Source organism: Lagenorhynchus albirostris, chromosome 6 (genome assembly GCF_949774975.1).
Source record: "Lagenorhynchus albirostris chromosome 6, mLagAlb1.1, whole genome shotgun sequence".
NCBI classification, from domain to species: Eukaryota; Metazoa; Chordata; class Mammalia; order Artiodactyla; family Delphinidae; genus Lagenorhynchus; species Lagenorhynchus albirostris.
In genome coordinates, this window is record NC_083100.1 from 91,777,376 (window position 1) to 91,792,437 (window position 15,062).

Genomic DNA, 15,062 nt, shown 5'->3' on the forward strand with positions numbered 1-15,062 from the left:
CCTTCCCTTTTTTTCAAGTAACTTTTTAAAAGCAGTTTATTTATTCAAGGAACAAAATGATATCCTCCCAGACGATGGCCCTGGCGTGAGCCTGGGTGTCACTTGGTGTGTGGTGGACAAACTGGAACTTATTTTGGTTCCTCTCATCAGGCAGCTCACAAATGCTGACAGAAACAATAGATTGAAATAAATGCTCAATTCATTTTGGATAATTTAATCTGAGAAAAAGGTATGACTTGCACTTTGAGAGACCTTTTTAGGTTATGTATTTTAGAATATGACCTTACCTGACCAACTGACTTTGATGGACGTTTGAGGTGTAATCCCAACTTTGAGTAATGACAAGGCAGAGTCATTTTTCAAAGCTGTGAGTACTTGATCATTATGTTTAATGGATTCCAAGATGGCCTGTACCTTGACTCAACTTTGCTACCAACACACTTCCTCTAGATTTTTAAAAGTATTCCTAGATCTAATAATTCCACTTTGTTTCCTTATTAATGGGTCATTAGTGAGAGTCTTGGCTGGTTATATATATAGATATAAAATAGGCAGCTTTATTAGTTTATCTCCAGTCCTTATGGCTGTTTTGGAAACGCTTGCAGTAAGCTGATGCACAGACTACTTTCTTATTGTCAGTTAGTTTACTTTACACACAGCAATTCTACAGTTGTCACCTGGACGATTGGCTTTATGCCTTCTGTGATGCTTATGGCCACAATAACTAAGGATTCCTGCAGGACCTGAAACGATCTTGTAGAAGCTTCGGCCACACCACTGTCCCTCTGGGAGGAAGTATTCACTTGCCTCTACCATTAGGGGCACGTCCTGAGAATACGTTTGAGGAGCAGAGCATCTATCACCACTGTGAGAATTTACTGCATGAGAGATACATCAATGGGTGAGGAGGACTGGCGCCTTCTTATCAGCGTTTAACACGTAACCCAAGTCTCTGGTGCTTTTCAAATGCCCACAAAGTACCGTTGTCTCCATCGCTTATATTTCCATCCTATTCTCAACACACTTAACCCTAGATCTTGACTCTACCTATTCCTTAAAAGTACTTACTCTTGCCAAAGTAATAAAGTCATGAATTTTACGTCTTATCTTTCAGACCTGATCATTCAACAATAGTTCTGAGTGTTGACTATGCCATCATTCTTGAAATATCTTTCCCAAGTTTCATCACACCTTACCTTTATGTCCCTCACCCCTACTCCACACCCTCACCATCTCTCTGGGCACACCTTTTTTGTTTGTTTGTTGAATTCTTCTCCCTCTGTACCTCTCTTAACTGATAGGTTTCCTCAGGGCACTGCCCTAGATTCTCTTTTCTGATCCTACACCTTCACCACCCAAAGAGTTTAAATAATCGTCTACAACCTTTAAATCCCTAATTAGTATCTTCAGCCCAGATTTCTTATTCAAGCTTCTGAGCCATAGACTGGAAATCTACACCTAAAGAGCCAGTCAAACTCAACGTGGCAAAAGCTACACTCACCTTCTGACCATCACAGCCATCCTTTCTCCTGCATTTCCCAGTTCTACCAACATGACTGAGTCAAAAACTGGAGTGTCACATTTGAATCATTCTGTTGTGCTACCTGTATCTGTTTAACGACAAAGATCTATCATTTCAAACACCTAAATATCTCTTGAATCAGTCTGCTGTATCCATTCTGACTGATACCACCCATATTTAGCCCTCCTCCAAATCTCAGCTTAAATCACTACAATGACACCTTCCAAGATCTTACTGCCACCATAACTCACTTCCTTCAATCTATTCCCTGCACTGCAGCCAGGACCAACTTACAAACCTGGAAATCTGATCACATGACTCATCTACTTAAAACTCTCCAGGGACTTACCACAGCTCATGGAATGAAGTCTAGACTCCTCACCTTGGTCACCAAGGTTCCATAGGATCTGGGTCTAGTAGTGTTTGCCTCCGACTGTGTTGCATCACTCTGCCTCTGGCACGTTATAAGTAATACTGAACATTTTTTAGTTCCTAGAAGCTACTCATTTAACTGCTGGCCTTTGCACGTTCTACGCCAGAAATTGCCACCAGTTCTACCTCCCCTCCGTTTCCTAGCTAATGATTATTTGTCCTTTAGGTCCAAACTGATAGATCATTCCCTCCGGAAAGTCATCCTTGAATACACTCTTCATCTCAGTTCTAGAAGAGGCGTTCTTATGTACTTGTGTAGCATGTGGTAGGCAGAATGATGGCTCTGCAAGAATTTTTTACATCCTAATCCCTAGAACATGTGAACACGCTACTTTAGATGGCAAAATGAACTCTGTAGATGTGACTAAGCTTGCGGATCTTGGGATAAGGAGATTATCTTCCTGGGTTCAACATAATCACATGATCTTAAATTCAGAGAACCTTTCCTGGCTGAGGAAAGAATCAGAGGCAAAATAACTATGAAAGAATGATCAAAAGATGATGTAATGTTTCTGAATTTCAAGACTTTGGAGGAAGGGAGCCATGAGCCAGCGCCTAGAAGCTGGAAAAGAAAACATTTTCCCTTAAACCTTCCAGAAAAAAATGCTACCCTGCCAACATCTTGCTTATAGCCCCGTAAAATCTATGTCTGACTTCAGACCTATAGAACTGTAAGAGAATAAATTTGTTGTTTTAAGCTATCAAATCTGTGGCAATTTGTTAAAGAAGCAATAATAAAAAAATAATACAGCACCCTATATGACAGCTATTGTAACAGGTACTATACTGTGTTGTAACTGTCTGTAGCAAAACTCTATCTCTCATTAGACTGGAAGTTCTTAAATTAGGGTCATGTCTATCTATTCCCTTACAGTGTCCCCAAGGCCTAGCACACATAAATGGTAAACAAGAATTGTTCCTTGAATAATTGTGCAAAGTTTTTTTAAAAAAGGAAAAAAAAAGGAAGAAATGAGAGAAAGAGAGAGAATAGGAATAAATAATAAAATGTTCATGTACAAAGTAACCAAAAGTTACTGGCAGAACAAATATTTTGTACAAATATATGCTGTCTCTATATTTGTGATATCCTTCTTAATTACACGGCATCACTGTTTGAAGAAGGCTTTGAGCAAGTTAGTTAATGTAGAGATGGTTTTCACAATAAGAAACCGATTACCAGTGGTCCTTAACTCTGATTACATTCTAGTCATAATCAGTATTAAACCTTGGATTCAGGACCAGCCAGTACTTTAAAAATTTTAAAAATCAATCTCTACTACAACTCTAAAGACATTTTTTCCTCTTAAGTCAGAGAGAAATTTGTAACTGATTCCACAAAAACACAAAACTACAATATTTAATAGGTATTAGTTACCCAGTTTTTGGTTTTTTGGTGTTTTTTTTTTTTTTTTTTTGCGGTACGCGGGCCTCTCTCGTTGCAGAGCACAGGCTCCGGACGCGCAGGCTCAGCGGTCATGGCTCACGGGCCCAGCCGCTCCGCGGCATGTGGGATCCTCCCGGACCGGGGCACGAACCCGTGTCCCCTGCATCGGCAGGCGGACTCTCAACCACTGCGCCACCAGGGAAGCCCTACCCAGTTATTTTGAATATATAGATACATATGAATAACCTAGATAGATTATACTATTTGAAGGATTATTTACAGCATTGTGTAAACAACTGCTTTAATTATCACTAAATCTGAAACCCGTGATTATCTAGTTTGCATACAACAAACACCCAGATATTAACTTACGGTTTCTGGTTAAAAAAATGGAAAAAGAAAAATAAACACTGTAGATGGTCCCCTATACAATGAAGATGCTTATACTTGTGTCTGTATGCTCTTCTGTGTGTGTCTGTGTTAGAGAATCATACTGCTTTAGTCTAAGCCCATCCCTTTTTACTATCATTCATGTTAGAAATTGCTTATTAAGTTTAATACTAAATTACAGGGGAAAAACCAAAACACAAGCATTAGTATCACAATAAAAATAAAGCTTGAGAACTGCAGATTTTTCACTACTTGTTTTTCTACCAATGATACTGCAAACAAAAGAAGAGTGAAGAGTATTTTGCTCTCCATCTGTGTCTACAAAGATTAAGCCATTGAAGTTGCTGACTGACAGTGATCTCAGTGTTTCACACAGAGGAAATTAAAGACGATAACAGGATGCTCTGTGCTTGGACAGACAGACCCTTAGATAGTTAGATGCATTTCAGGAAGAATTTAAATAAACCCTACCTCTTGTATCTTCCCATACACAGAAAAGCATTATGATCATTACCTTGAGATTGCTGTTCTTTGTGACTAGCTGTAAGTTTCTACCAAGATGTATGCTGACTGCATGTATTCCCTAACAGCAACAAAATCACATATAAACTAGCCTTCCCTCCCTACCTCTCTGGAGCACTTCCTCAGAGCTATCTGAGAGGCTGTCTCCTGTGCTAGAGTCCTCAGTAAGACCCTGGATAAACCTTAACTCACAACTCTCATGTTGTGCATTTTTCTTTCAGTTGAATGTTTTGGTGACCACAAAGGGACCAAGAGCTGACTTCTCTCCTTTGCCTGAACTCTACAAGTATCTGGAGCCTTGGGCCCAACATGGGCCCCTTGTGCTGGTCCACTTCCTTGGGGAGTCCAGACAACTGGGTATGTCTCTCCTGGGTCTTGGATCTCACATCTTGATTGATGATTCTGAGTTTTATTTGGTGGTTGTTAAACTCCTTGCCATGAGGGGTAGGTTTTCCTTGAACTTAGGTTCAAGAAGAGGTAGCTGGGTTACCAAGTCGAAAGACACTGGGAAAAGTTTGCTCAGTTGAAAGATACTGAGTGGGTTACCCCGGCTGAGAGACAGCAGGAGGTTGCTCAGTTGAAAGACACCAAGTGGTCTGGACTAGGTGATTAGGTAGGGGGCTAGCCTGGTGTCTTTCTTGAATACCTTAACAGAGTTTGTCTGAATAAAAGTCAAGATACCATGTGAGAGCTTTCAGCTCCGAAGATTAGGGACACAGCTCCTCCCAACCAGTTGCAGTTTTCTCAGTCAACTGGGAAATTTATGGGAGTGGCAGAGGCAAGCCCTCACACCATTCAGTGTGAGTAACCCACTCATTAAAGAAATGTGCTCTCCGGACGCACACATCACATTGGCCAACCAGTGCTCCAGTCTCCATGGAGATTTTATACAGCCAGGGGGAGAAACTGAGACCTGTGAAAGCCCTGAGAAGACTCTAAGGTACCACCCAGAGGAGTGACATCAGCCCACCAGTCTTCAATAGTAATTTTATCCTGACAAACCAACACTAAAATGGGAAACAAAGCCTTCAGATCAGAAGAAAGCGGTACCAGATAAACCCGGCAGGGTATGAGCCAGAGGTTTATGTTTATAAGGAGCTTATACATGCAAGTAGTTAATTGGGAAATGGAGGAAATGTCATCCTGAAAAAGGTGAAGATGGGACTCTCTTGACATTCCAAAACTGGCTTTTACGTATGCAGTCAGGGGAAGCTGGCTTTATAAAACATCTTTTCAAAATTCTGACCCAAAGGGAACAGAAGTCCTTCTAGGAGGAGCTTACAATTATCTCCCTGAGCCTTTGAGATGTAAATGTTTTACCAGGTCCTCTCAGGAAACTCTTATCTAGACTATCTCCAATTTCTGAGATTTAAAAAAAAAAAAAAAGGGTGTGTGTGTGGGGGGGCGGGGAAGAAGCCTTTTAAAACCCAAGTGAGTTAACTTATTCCAACTGTTATTATAAACTAGCAAGTTTTATATTGTAATACCCGATTCATGACTTAAGTTTTAAAATGAGGCTATGCAATCTCTGGTTGTGCCTATTTATATGTCCGTGTGTACATTATAGATACATGTTTCTACCTTTGGTGATGGTATTATCAAAATTAAACTGTAAAAAAGAACTATTTAATTGGCTTAAAGAAAATTAAATGCTTGTATACATTCTCAGAAATACAATACAAATTAACCCAAATGGTTTTTTTAAGATCACGATTGCCAACTGAAAAAAAAAAAAGCACAACCTGAGAGTTGTGAGTGAAGTTTTATTTGGGGCAAAATGAGGACTATTGCTCGGGAGACAGCATTTCAGACAGCTCTGAGAAACTGCTCCAAAGAGGTAATGGGAAAGGTCAGTATATATATGATTTTGGTGATGGTGTTTCTGCTAGTCCCATGCAGGTTACTGCTGGTCACAAGGAGCAGATGTCACCATGAAGGATTTTAGTGCTTTTCTAGATATGAGGAGATACAAGAATTGGGTTCATAAAATCATCTCCTGAAAATATCTAACTATCTGAAGACCTGTTTTTCCCAGAGCACACAATGCTTCATTCCTGATCTCCACCCTGAACACCTTTCAGCGGGTGTTGAAGGTCAGCAGCTGCAGCAGCTCCTGATTTAACCCTTGTAGAGGTCGATGGCAAGTGCCAATGCCGAATGCCAGTTCGTAGCTGACATGATCTACGATTAATCTTTACCCAATAAAAACAAGTTTGTTGGTTTAACTAAAAGAGTCCTATCTTTAGAATTAAGAACATTATATGTACAACTGTTATTGTGTCCATTTACTAAACGTCAAATAAGATGTTATCTCTAACAAACTTTGTCAGCAAGAAAACTAATGATATTTTCATAAAGAAATTTAGATCCAAATGGGCTAAGACTTTTTTAGATGAATGCTTTAAGAACAATTATGTCTTATTGTATGTCTACTTAAAAATAGTTTCTCCAGATCTTTCAGTAACTTGAAATTTTAGAGGTTTACTAAGTTAAATGATGGGAATTCATTGAACGTCTAGATCATTTCCAAATAATAGAAAATACTGGGAAATTAATTGCTAAGCAAGTCTAAATTTATCTACTTTGGTCTTCCTATTTAAAAAAAAACCTAAAGATGTTTGGTTTATTGGTCACATATCTTATACCACAGTGAGGAAAAATTACACTGTGAAAAAATGTGTTTCTAGAGGTAATGGAATATGTTCGTAAGTTTGCCAATCAGGCACGCTCATGTGACAAACAGTTCATAACTGCTGACTTCTTGGTTTTTGCTAGAGATTGGGGTTTTTAAGGGTTGAGAATTCTGATTAATATGTGTAATTAGAACCACTAAAATAAATAAAACATCTTTGTATGCAAGAATACTTTTTAAAAGGGTAAACGAAAAGGAAATGCCTTCTGTTAAGGGAAAACAAAGTAATTTTGTCCTAAAGAGAGGTTAAGAGAAAAAGAAAAAAAGAGCAAGGGAAAGCATAGGACACAATCTGGAAGAAAAAAGGCAAATTACAGGGTTATGAAAAGAAACCCTGAGAAAGAATTTGATGTATGACCAGGGCTGGCAAAGATTAAAATGAACTTAATTGGCTAAAAGAATTCTAAGAATATTAAAATAAGCTGGTGCAAAACTAGAATTTGATTTTCTCTCTGTTATGTCCTCTAGCTAATGTTGGCATGTCTCCAGGGGACCCTGAAACATCTCAAAGAAAGATATTAAACTAATTAGGTTTATTTGTTATATTAAATTACATGATTAACATTGTTAAATAAATGATGATAAACCTTAGGTAATACTGTATGAGTAAATGTTACCAATATAAATATTCTAGAAGTTCTAGGAAATTCCTAAAATTCAGATGTCCTACTCTAATGTTATCATAGTCCAATTATCTTAAAATGTGTGCAACAGAAATAACCAAATTTCTTTGTCGATTGTAATCGTATCTTTAACCATGCCATTTTAAGTCTTTCTTCATGTATAGATAGTATTATTTTACTCTGTCGCTTTTATTAAAATTTTTCATCTTCAAGAAGAGTCACGGAAGGACTTTTTTTTTTTTTTTTTGACAATTACAGGTTTCTGATAGCTTTCAGATTATACTGCTGAACTGGGTATGAAATTAAAGAATTCTAGTGAAAAATCTGATGACTTCATAAAACTGTTAACAGGAGATCAAGATCAACAACACTTAATTGCATCTGACTGAATGAACTGATGAATATGGTTATAATTTTTATGACCTTTTGTCTAAAATATTACTGTTTATCTTTGTTTTCTTGATATAAGGAAATCTTTCCTCTTACGCTATGACTCACACCAATTTGATAAATTATACCTTTGTAAGCAGAATTGAAACATTTATCTTTTTCTCTCTTCCTGATCCCTCTAGAAGTGGAAACTCCTTATTCTTATTTTCATGGAAATATAGTTATTTGCAAAAGTTCAATAAAAATCTCTTCTCTGTTTGACAGGTTACAATGGCAACGCTGGTTATATTAACATAGCTTTGACTGGAATGCCTTATTTGAGAATATGCATAGAATCAGATATAACAAGTCAGCTTTAAAGAACTAAGATGGACTTTATGGAGCCATAAAGCCCCTTAGAGAAACAGCCTAGTGCCTTATTTGCAGGGTTCCCAGCATCCTTATCAGGTGAATAAGAAAGGACCCTCAAGGGCTTCCCTGGTGGCGCAGTGGTTGAGAGTCCGCCTGCCGATGCAGGGGACACAGGTTCGTGCCCTGGTTCGGGAGGATCCCGCATGCCGCTGAGCGGCCGGGCCCGTGAGCCATGGCTGCTGAGCCTGCGCATCCGGAGCCTGTGCTCCGCAGCGGGAGAGACCACAACAGTGAGAGGCCCGCGTACCGCAAAAAAAAAAAAAAAAAGGACCCTCAAGATATTTTGGGAACCTTGAGAAGGGAGGAATTCACCCAAACCTATACAGGTCAATCTGATGGCAAGTCCTAGGCATAATTTTTGTGGCCTTGAGAAGCCTTAATGAAGTTCAGTCAGGGACTGTTTATGACAAGCTTCAAAAAACACAAATTTAAAAGAGCCTATATAATCAACTGCTATTCTTGGTACACTTATGTAAATAATCAGGCCGAGTTTATTGAAACCAGACTTACTTTGTAAACAAGTTAGTCTTAGTTTGGCTGTATTTGGTGGAAATGAGGATGACTTTAGAGAAAATATATGTTTCAGTAATATACGTTTATAGATATCAAGTTCTTGTGCTATTAGTTATCTACAAGGTTTTGGTATTTACTGCCTGAAACTCACTTCCTAGACGGCTCCTGTTGCTATGTTACATTATCACAAAAGTTTAAGTCACTTGTTAAAAGAACGTTTTTAGCTTGTTTCTGAAGTTTATCACAGTAATCTATGTTTGGATAAAGATCGGATACCCTATGACTACAACCAGAAGAATATATACTGGAAAAGACATCATTTAAAGGACTCTCTTCAGCTTAGATGGAAAGGTCCTTATCAGGTACTCTTAACTAGCTCATGCACAACAAGACTAAAGGGAACTGACTCTTACGATTCATATTTCCCATTTAAAAAGGGCCCTGCACTGGACTGGTATATAGAGAGGATTGCTAACCTCAAACTCACCTTGACACAATACTCAAACAGAGAAGCCATACCCACAGCAGGAAGAGATGAGGGCATCAGAAGTAGATAGCTATTCCAAGATGCCACACCGGACCTTGATTTCTTGGATTTTTACATGTGAACCAAATGTTTTTGTATCATGGGCACAACCCTATGCAAATTTTTAAAAATCTATCTCATTTTTTGGTTTATGGTCAATTACCTACATCCAGTACTTCTGGTTCACCTTGGTGGATTTCTCTTCTCCAAGGATGTGATTGGATGGTACCTTAGAAAATTTATTTTAACCTAAATATGAATTTTCTATCAGAGTTACTCAAGCTCAATCAGAACAATGAGCTAAATTTAATTCAAAAAACATAACCTCCCATAACTTATCCCATAACTTATCAGGAGGGACTCTTCCTCAGTTATGGAATGGATTTATATGGGTAATACCAGGCAACAGTCGTTAAAGTCTAATGACTCTGTTGGGCTTGTAATAGAACACATTTAATGACTCACATAAAAAGTATCAGATTTGTGCCTTAAACAATCTGCTTCCTAGTCTTAGTGATCTCAAGAACTGGTTTGATGCTGGAAGTTCATGGCATAAATCCTTACTATGACCTTATTAATACTTCTAGCTGTAGAACTTGTGTTCTGCTTACAAGATAGTTGTAGATTTGGTAATGCAAGAATAAACAGCGTCTCCAACAAAAGCAGTAATGACTAAGAGATTTGAAATGTTTGATCGAATATAGAGTTCTATATAGAATTAAAATGATTATAATAGTGTAACTCTAGATATGGGAAGAAACAATCGGGGAGAATCATTTCCTGGACCGTAAGAGACTAGTAAGACAGGTGGTCCAGAGACCTTTATGGTAACCATTAGAAGGGCCCAATTCAGTCATAGCACATTGGGTGGCCTTTCAACGAAATCCTATGAAATCCTTGACGTAGGGCCCTAGGACAAATTGGTAATGAAACGGCTCTCAAACTTTGGTTGAATTTACGACCAAAATGGGGAAACTTCCAACAAAAGAAGAGCAAAGAGTATGTCATTCTCCATCCAGGTCTACAAAGATTAACCCATTGCAGTCACTGACTGACCGTACACTCAGTGCTTCTAACAGAGGAAATGAAAGACAATAAAAGGATACTCTGTGCTTTGAACAAATAGACCCTTAGATAGTCAGACGCACTTCAGGAAGAATTTTAATAAACTTCACTTCTTGCGTCTTCCCATACACAGAAAGTGCTATGATCATTACCTTGAGATTGCTGTTGTGACTAGCAGTAAGTTTCTACGAAGAAGTATGCTGACTGCATACATTTCTTAACAACAACAAAATCACATATAAACTAGCCTTCTCCCCTACCTCTTGGGAGCAGTCCCTCAGAGCTATCAGAGGCTGTCTCTGGGGCAACAGTCCTCAGTAAGCCCCTGGATAAACCTTAACTCATAACTCTCACGCTGTGCATTTTTCTTTCAGTTGACACTACTATATAATTCATTTGGTTGATTTTAACAACTCATGTATTTCATGAAATTAGCCAGTTGTTTAGGTGTCATCTAGATACTGAAACATACAAAGATCAATCAGCTAGGCAAAAGCATAGCAGTTAATAATTTAGAAAAGAAATTCTAAATATTAATGTAATTCTTAGGATAGAGTTTGCAAGCAAAAATATAACAGTTCTTCAGTATTTACCTTAAAAGTATATATTAAATAAAAGTCAAATTCATCAAAATTTTGACAATTGATAACACAAACTGTACTGGTTGCAAAATGAATAAGTATCCTAGGCTTTTCAATTATTTCATTCTCAGTTTACAGATACAAAACATCATTAGCAAACCTTCAAGACAAAGAAAAAAATTGGCCATTAATTAAAAACTTTCTTTCCCTCTCAAGGAAATTCTCTCTCATCTCAAAGATATAGACAGAGTTTCTAGGATAATGGCTTCTGAAGGATTATGTAGGAACATGCAAACCAAGTTCCATTAAATTGCCCCTGAACTTGGAATTATTCCTGTCATACATTCTATCCCATCATATTGTTAGAGAATAAGAAATTTGTTTTATCTTAGAAACATAAGCAATGTTGCATAAAATTATATATGAAATTTTTATAGAATAAAGTATAACATTTAATTTGATGTTTCTATTTGTGAGTATACGTTTCACCTGGACTTACAAATGGGCTTCTGATTTGTGTGCACAAATCCTGTTAAGCGCTCTCATGGATTTTGTCAATCCATTAGAGTGAGCTAAATGTAAAACAATCTGGTATACAATGCTTTCAAACAAAGGTCTTGAAACTGAGAGAATTAGCACTTGAATTGCTCATGAGAAAAAAATGGTCATCTGTGCTTAATTCTTCAATGTCAACACCAATTTTATTAACCCAATTACTATTTTGGCATTTTCCTTTCATTCTTCATTCCCTGAATTAAGTTTTCTGCAAATATGAAAAAAACATTCAATGAAGAGATGTTCTGCCATATTTATCTAGATAAGAAGTAGGATATATATTATTACATCAATATTATTTGTATATTACAGGCAAAAATTGCTCTAAGACCTTGATTAAACTATTCACTGCTTTAATTTCCATTAAATTTCAAGGATGTAAATAGAACCAATAATTAGCATATGCCACAAAAGCAGAATCTATGTATGTAATTCGATTTGATTTTTCTATTTTTGGCTGCACTGGGTCTTCCTTGCTGCACACGGGCTTTCTCTACTGAGGTGAGCAGGTGCTACTCTTAGCTGCCGTGTGCAGGCTTCTCATTCTGGTGGCTTCTCTTCTTGCAGAGCATGGGCTCTAGGTGCAGGGGCTTCAGTAGTTGCAGCACGTGGGCTCTAGGGCATGTGAGCTTCAGTAGTTGTGGTGTGCGGCTCTGTAGCTGTGGCTTGTGGGCTCTAGAGCGCAGGCTTAGTAGTTGCGGCACGCAGGCTTAGTTGCTCCACGGCACATGGGATCTTCCCAGACCAGGGATTGAACCTGTGTCCCCTGCACTCACTGGCAGGTGGATTCTTAACCACTGCACCACCAGGGAAGTCCCTGTAATTCAATTTTTGCCTTCCACCACTAAAATTTTAAAATATCAAGTTACTTATAAGGTAATGGCAAAAGATAATGACATAGGTGAGATCTGCCTTTGATGTTCTTTACAAATCAGAGACTGCTTTCAAACTTGCTGAGATCCTGGCATGGAAAACATCAGAAACTCTGCCACTAACTACTCCAGGAACTTGGTGGATATATTGCCATTTATGACTACAAAGATTATAAGCTGTATAGAGAAAAACTTCATAGCTTTGGAATGGTTCACATCTTTCATTTGTTTCACAAGTATTAATTGAGTATCTATTATGTGCCAAGCTTTGGCACTGAGGATGCATAATGGCAGGGAGGGAAAGGGAGGGGAGAGACCTGATACAATTTCCCATCCTTCTGGAACATATATTCTCCTTGATCAGTTTCAGGAGAGCATCACTTGCCTGAAGCTAAAGAATGAAAAGCACACCCTACCTGTGAGCTGTCGCCGTCTACTTCGAGTTGTTTCACAATTCGTGGAGCAGGGCGTAAACTTGGACCAAGCAGTGAAGGTGCAGTCATCATGACAGGGTACTGTACATTCTTGAACAAGGGGAGGCATGCCATTTGTCTGCTTGAGGCATTCCGTCATTTCTGCCGACTGGTTATTACCAGAGATGCACGAGACAGCTAAAAAAACATGGATTCTTTTGTTGTTATTTTAATTAAATCAAGCTGCTGGTTCTTGGACGAAATTGCAGAATTCCCCAATGTTTGAAAAGTTTGGTTATCACTGTGATTGCAAAAGGTGTTCAACATAGCTAACCTTATTTGTCTCTGGAAATTAAACATTTATTGTTGTCAGTGAAGGTATTTGAGAATTTAATTGGTTTCGTTATTAATCCGAACCCAGCATTGACAGCAACCAAAATAACATTCAGTAATTTTCTGTATGTCCTGCCTGTGAGCATTTGATCTCTAGAGATGATACAAAACTAGAAAAGAGAATCTGTAAAAGAATAATAATAGGAGGTCCACCCACATCTCTACAAATGACCCAGTTTCATTCCTGGATGGACCTAGAGTCTGTCATACAGAGTGAAGTAAGCCAGAAAGAGAAAAACAAATATCGTATATTAATGCATATATGTGGAATCTAGAAAAATGGTACAGATGAACCGATGTGCAGGGCAGAAATAGAGATGCAGACATAGAGAACGGACATGTGGACACAGGAGGGGAAGGGGAGGGTGGAACGAATTGGGAGATTAGGATTGACATATATACACTATCATGCATAAAATAAATAGCTAGCGGGAACATCCTATAAAGCACGGGAAGCTCAGCTCGGTGCTCTGTGACGACCGACCTAGATGGGCGGGATGGTGGGGAGGGGTGGTGGGAGAGAAGTCCTAGAGGGAGGGGATATAGGTATACATATAGCTGATTCACTTCACTGTATAGCAGAAACTAACACAACGTTGTAAAGCAATTATACTCCAAAAAAAAAAAATTAGAAAAAAAGAGGAATAGGAGGACAAAAAAGGACAAAACCACCAAAAGATCATCTGAACTTTTCCTAGATTTGATTTTTGTTTACTTGTTTAAATGGCACTTATGTAAATGGCCCTATTTTTCACTTCAGTCAGTATTTTAAAAGGAATTTCTGCTTTCTACAAGTAAGTTTTTTCCCTTGCTAACATTTCAGGATCAGTTAAAATTTTTATTTTTTTTTTTACATACAGGCATCATCTATCCAGATAATCCCCAATACAAATATCCTACCAGTTGCAGATGTTTCTCACATACTTTTTCAGCTGGAATGTCTCCAGTCATACCATGAACTGATAATCTCAAGATAAGACATTTTTGAGATTTTGCTTAATTTTTTGAGTCTTTGGACTAATGCCATTTATTTTATTAAGAATGAATGATATTTTTGTGCATCTTTTCTTCACCCTAATTACGGACTCTAAGGATATATCTTTATTTTCTAGACCAGCATGTCTCAACCTTGGCACCACTGACGATTTAGATTGGATAATTTCATTTTGTGGGTACACAAGTGTGTCCTGTGCATTGTAAGAGACTTAGCAGCATTCCTGGCCTCAACCCACTAGATGCCAATAGCACACACACCCTCCCAGTTTTGAAAACCAAAAATGACTTCACACAGTGCCAAATGTCACCCCCTGTTGAAAACTACACTTCTCAACTGATTCCTAATCACCGATGTCTTTGAGAACATAGAGATCTGATGGCATAACTTCTGACCTACTAAACCAGCATCTCCGGGGGAGAAGTCCAGGAATATTTTTGTCTTTAAGTGTCCCAAGTGGTTCTGATCCAGCCTGTCCACTGACCACCCACTTTTAGCGTGATGCCTTTGGACATGGTATTTGTTAATGGATATCTGCTGCGTTCATCATCCTAAAGAAACTACGGTTTAGGATCATTTTTATTACAGCTCTTTAAAATCTACCAAGTCACAAGGAATAAAGAGACCACAGCCTAGGAACAATGCTGTTAAGAACTTTTTATATACACTTCTTTAACACAGGGTAAGTATACACAGGGGCTTTCGGTGGCCCATTTCTCTTATATTCTGAATTCCTTTCTTTATTCTGAGCACAGCAGAGAACAAGTCAATCTGAACACCATTT

General features: G+C 38.3%; 1 protein-coding gene across 1 annotated transcript in view; it reads right to left on the reverse strand.

The window, feature by feature from the left end:
• The window catches only part of THSD7B (thrombospondin type 1 domain containing 7B), a 778,062-nt gene that overhangs the window by 248,548 nt on the left and 514,452 nt on the right, over positions 1-15,062 (reverse strand). The window contains exon 12 of the mRNA XM_060152966.1: positions 12,895-13,089. Coding sequence (XP_060008949.1) covers positions 12,895-13,089 — 195 coding nt within the window. The remainder of the gene's footprint in view (positions 1-12,894; positions 13,090-15,062) is intronic.